A 6,000-nucleotide genomic window follows, 5' to 3' on the forward strand; every position below is an offset into this window, starting at 1 on the left:
TATGGCTTAATTTCAAATCATAGCATAACAAAATAGTAAATATAGTTTGAATCTTTAACTAGAAATAAGTATTAGCTATTCGAGCTCTGTTTGAAACTGTTTTACCACACTACAAAGTAGTTTGTAATAATCACACCGTAAGAGTAGAGAGTTCCCATGATATTTGCCAAAAGGAATTAAAAATATATTGATATCCTGTCATTAGGAAAAAAAAAAGTTTATAAAACAATATCTCCGAAAATATTTAACGTAAAAAGTTCTTCATGGCTCAAATTGAAGGCGGTTATTTTATTTTTTTTTGTAACCTCCTTTATTATTAAATTCATACAATACATACATACATTATAGAAATGATAAATGTAGATTAGTATAATATTGCATAAATTGGTGATTAAATGAACTAAGATGTAGTTTAATTTTATATATAATCTTATCATTTCTTCCATACTGGCTTTATTGTTTAAATAAATAAATTGTATACATTTAAGTCAACGCTCTTTATTCACATTTTAAATGCCCAAAATTTGATCAATCGAGCCATCCCCAAGAACAGTTTTAATTATAAATTACCACCTCACATCGCACTATTAACATTGTTTGCAGGCTCTTCTATCTAGGTCTAATAACTTTAATAAAGTAACTATTTTGCCACTTTTTCATTCAATTTAAAAACTTTTAATTACAAATTATCTTAGACTGTCATCACTCACTCACTAATCAATTGTGAGTGAACAAAAAATAGGTTAATTTGACTAAAATTATTAGACCTGGGCAGAATAGCTCGCAAAAAAATGTTAATAGTTGTATGTGAGGTGTGAATTTATAGTCTTGAGGATGGCCAAGTTAGCCGAAATTTCGGACATTCAGAAATTAGTACAGAGTGTTTTAGACTTAAATGTACCAATGAATGGAAGTATAACAATATATTACTATAATTCAGTTCGACTTCCCCCGCCTGGGTATTGGGGGTGTTACATTTTGGTCCCTTGTTTCTCATTGGCTTCTTGTAGCTCCACCCTTGAATCATATATCATAAATACTGCTCGATAATTGTTTGTAGTGAACCATAATTGACTTATCCTGGGAGCTCATCTTTTGTTATTCAGTTAGGCCTTCCGACCCCGAACCATCCTGTATCTATGAGCTCTTATTGAAGTTTACAACTGTATTACGTAAAAATTCATCTACATAGAAGAGAATATATACATCAGGAATAGAAAAGGAAGTCAAGATTGTCCTTGAGGATGGCCAGGACTTTTAAAATATTAATAAAGGGTATTTTAAACTTGAATACAATTTATTTAATTTCATAAAAAAAAGTAGTTTATATTGATGTTACGGCTCCTTGAGGAGTTATAGGCAATTAACCTAAAAATATATTGCGACCATTTTAAAAAAAATCTGTTATTATTAGAGCTTCGCACCTGCAGAGAATGGTAAACTATTAATTTTTCAAATATTTCAATATTGGAATTCATTGAAAAATATAAGTTTGCGATTGCTTGTAATTTTACTAGAATTACAAAGTTCTTCATCTTCTCTAACTATAGTTGTCAGAAAAATTTCATTATTAAAACTTTCTTAGATTTATTTCAACAAGTTAATAAATGAAAGATAAAATTCAACTTTTGATATAACGATATGTACATGTTTTTGAATATTTACACTTAATTTATTTGAAACTGACTGCATTTAATTTTGAATTTATTGATACTGATCATATAAAATGTATTCACCCGCAGTAGTTCCACCTTAATTCATAGTCCAAGAGCCCGGAGGAGAAAAAACAGTTATTTCACTCCAATTTTTGATCTCTTCAATGAAAACTATATTTAATTACTATACACAATTTTTAAGTCTGGAAACCATCGTTAGAGGAAATCAAGAATAGGGGCTGCTTCAGAAGGCTAAAAAAAATATTTTTTTATTTGGGTATTCACATCTTTAAAAATACCTACAACACTAAAAAAAGAGAGTGAATTTTCTGAAATATGAGCCCTAATAGAACTTTTTAAGTTCAGTAATTCTTGAGATACACTTTAAAAAAAAAAAAACTTCATAAAGAAAATAGTATATACACTTCATAAAGTAGTTAGTGAATTTTTATTGATACAACTATATCTCAGGAATTATTAGACGAAAAGATGTATCTTAATACTGAAATTAAAACCAGTGTAATGTACTATAAATTAGTTAATGATATTTTCTTTTTAGAAGTAGTGTTCATAATATTTGCTAAAATAAATTGATTTATGATTGTTTCATACACAAATAGACAGACAGACAAACGTTCATACACAAATATTATAAAAAAACTACTTATACGAAGATAAATGTAATAAATTACATTATAGTACATTCAACGAGCTTTAATTTGAGTACTGATAGACATAAGTACGTCAAATAGTTCCTGGGATGTATGTTTTCATAAATCAAATATTTTGTCCGAACAACTATAAATCAACATTTTGTGAATATATTTTGGCGAATATCATAAAAACTACTACTCCTACGAAGAACAACGTCAGGAATTATTTTATATCACTTTAAAGTAATAGCTTTAATTTTAGTGCTTATAGAAGACATCTGTAAGTCTAATGATTTCCCAAAATAAATTTACCGACTACAGATTTTTCGTTATGCTTTTTTAAAAAAAGTATATCTTCAACTATTGAACGTAAACAATTCTATAAAGGCTCGTATTTTAGTAAATTTAGTCTACTTTAAATGATTTTTTTTTTAATGATGGCTTTAAGAGCGTTTTTTTTTTTTTTTTTTAGTGCTGTAGATAGTTTTAAGAATTTAGAGCTCCGAATGAAAAATGAATGAAAATTTTAAGTATTTCTGGAATAAAATAAATCAAAATTTATTTTTTATTGACATTTAGTGCATCCATTGTACAGTCTAGTTAAAAACCAAACCATTTTATGAAATGAAATAACACACATTTTTTTTTTACTTAAAACAACACAAAAATGATTTTTTTGTATTCTAAGAACAGCCACCATTTTTTTTATGGCCCCTAACTATAGTTGGCTGAGTTATCGATTTTGACTAACTAAAGAAATATTTTATTTAAGTAATCCAAATTTAGAATGAAATAAAAGTTTTTTTCTCCTCTTGGGTTTTTCGACTATCATGCGATCAAAAAATCAACACGAATCTAGAACGTACTGAACTAAACTTCTTCACGAAATATAACAGTTTATCACTGAAAAATGTGTATTTAAAGAAATAGACTTAAAAAAAAAAGAAAGTAAAGAAATTGAGAAAATAAATTCTCTAATCCAAAGTTCCCTCACTCAAGACAGCCCTGTTCAGAATGCACGGTATACTTTAATATAACTTCAAAAACTTACAGAATCTCGCTTACTGGGTCCAGGAAGACGACGGTAAGGGACGGACTCCTGGATGAAACGGCAGATCAGAGGAATCCTTTCTATCCATGACATCCTGAAATGTAGGCCCACCCTTCCGTTGAAGTCTTATAAGGACAGTGTACTCTTTCTCTTAATAAGGAGTCGAATGAGATCATCGGGGAGTAATGGCTTCAATTGGTATTGGTTGTTTGTTGATAGAAGTCAATTGCTTTGTTGATGTCAGTTCTAACATAACGGGAAATAGAAAAAAATGGATTTTTTTTTTGCTTAGAGCTGAAAGATTGAAATGAAAATGAATCAATACTCATTATTATTTTTGAAATAGCAACCATTTTTACATCCCCATAACTATTGATAACGGAGTCATCGATTTTGACTCTTAACTGAAAATAATTTTCATTAAAGTAATCAAAATTCGGGATGAAATGACTGCTTTTTTCCTTCTCATTACTAACTAGACCAACTGTTGCGCAAGGACATTAGCTCTGAATCACGCTAGACCGCAACATTTTTACGCAATTAACGGTACCCACTTTATAAGCCTTGGTGGACTCCGTAGGGCTCATGAATCCACCGCAAATTAAAAGCAGAAACAACTAATATTTTAACTTATTTTTAAAACAATTCTCAGCCCACTGTTTTTTTCTTTTAATTTACCTCGTTAATTTGTACATAAATTTTCACATATTTTAAATCATGTTAAGTAAATCTTAGTTAACATGTATTTCAAATTATCTATTCTGTTACTTCGTTACACTATTTTAGTAATTTGTGTATTTTTTTTAGCCCTCATGAAGCCCTGTAAAGTAGGGCGAACGTTAACGTTGGCTCACATAAAATAGTTTAATTAATATTTGAGTTATTTTGACTCCACCCATCTTCCCTTTTTATATCATAGTCATTCACCGATCTTCCACTAGTTTCAATTGTTTCTTTTCTTTCTTCTTATATTTAATGATAAGATATGGCGTTTTCATTAATTAAAAAAAAAATAAGAGTAAAGTAAAAAAAAAAAGTATAGAAAATTAAATTAAAAATAAATTAAGTAGAATAAAATACATTGATATAAAAACTAACATAATATTCTGATTAAACACAGCTATAATCATCTAAATGGATAATGAATAAACAAGCTAGAAAAAAAAATATAAAAATAAAATTAAATCGATATTAACATCATTCGATTATTCTAATTTTGGTAGTCTTATATCGAGACAAACATCAAGAATCCGATTCAAAAGATATAAAAAGTAACTGGGATATTTCTCGACTCCCCCCCCCACTCCAACCTCAAAGCCCTGGATATTCTTTTTAAGCCCGTAAATATTTTACAAAGGACTTTATTCCGAGCCGAATTGGATTCCACCAAGGAATGAAATATTAGTGAAAATGATGCCGGCTACCTGTTGTTCCACCCTTAGACAGAATTTCGTAGCGACCTGGAAACATCAATGGAGTGGATTAATGCTATTTTTTATATTTTATTAAATCTTTTAAAAAGTTATTTAAACAATCCACAATCAGGAATTAAAAAATTTTCGAAAAAGAAAACCACAATTTTTCACCGATAATTTTATTATCTACTATACTTCCTAGTTCCTATATTTCAGGATGTACATGGATTTAATGATTTAGTTATTTAGTTAAAATTAAAAATTTACTTATAGTTTATTACTATGATTTAGTTTGTATGTATAATATTATTATATATGTATACTAGCTGACCCGACAATGCTTTGCTATCGCTATATTTGAGGATGTATATAGATTTAATAAACACGATTTAGGTTATAAATGTATGTATTTATTTAAATTTAACACAAAGGTATACCTTATTATTATTATTTGTTAACATAAATTGATCCAATATATGCGATAACATTAACATCTCATGAAAGACAGGTTGAAATAAATGGCATATCGGTTGGTATCATCGGTATACCCTGTAAATTTGAGGATTATATTTAATGAATAAGATCGATAGTTTCTTAAATTATATTTTTTATTTAAAATTAAATATTTTGAAATACTTTATTATTATATTTTGGTAATCATTTGTAATCATTAGTATATTTGGCAATCATAATTATTTTAAAAAAAAAATATTAATAGCTTCAACATTACTCAACCAACCTAGACCATATTTTGCTGTGGTTTAAGTAAAGATAATAGTAAGTAACATTAAGATTTAGAAAATATATAGTTCTGAAAAAAAACTCTTACAGTGCTTCAATATTAGTACTATATTCAAACAACTGAGACTGATTGGCGTATCAAAGAGTGGTAAAATATTTTTTTAGAGTAAAAAAAAATTAATTATTCTTTAAAATTAAAAATTCATTATATTAAACTCTCTATTTTCTTCAAAATATTTTTTCTTCAAGACTTCGGGGATTTCATCAACTTTAAACCGATATATGGAATATTTTGAAAAAATGCACGTAAAAAGACCGAATGACAAATGGAAGTGTAGTAAACGATTTTTTAGTAGTGAAAATTAGTATTAAAAAAAAAAATACTGGAAGTAAATCGACAAATTTATAAAAGTACCCCACGTAAATCGGTGCAGTAATAATAGAGTCTTATATCGAGGACAAAGATTCGATAGCTCTCTTATATA

General features: G+C 28.0%; 1 protein-coding gene across 2 annotated transcripts in view; it reads right to left on the reverse strand.

The window, feature by feature from the left end:
• LOC106691911 (potassium voltage-gated channel unc-103) overlaps positions 1 to 3,477 on the reverse strand; it is a gene marked incomplete at its 3' end in the record, with an annotated part of 31,964 nt that extends 28,487 nt beyond the window's left edge. For both annotated transcript variants that reach the window (XM_014437812.2, XM_014437811.2), the window contains 1 exon segment: positions 3,360 to 3,477. In XM_014437812.2, coding sequence (XP_014293298.1) covers positions 3,360 to 3,452 — 93 coding nt within the window.
• Between the last annotated feature and the right edge of the window lie 2,523 nt (positions 3,478 to 6,000).

Source organism: Halyomorpha halys, unplaced genomic scaffold (genome assembly GCF_000696795.3).
Source record: "Halyomorpha halys isolate HHAL.00 unplaced genomic scaffold, Hhal_1.1 Scaffold4852.1, whole genome shotgun sequence".
In the NCBI taxonomy this organism is placed as follows: Eukaryota; Metazoa; Arthropoda; class Insecta; order Hemiptera; family Pentatomidae; genus Halyomorpha; species Halyomorpha halys.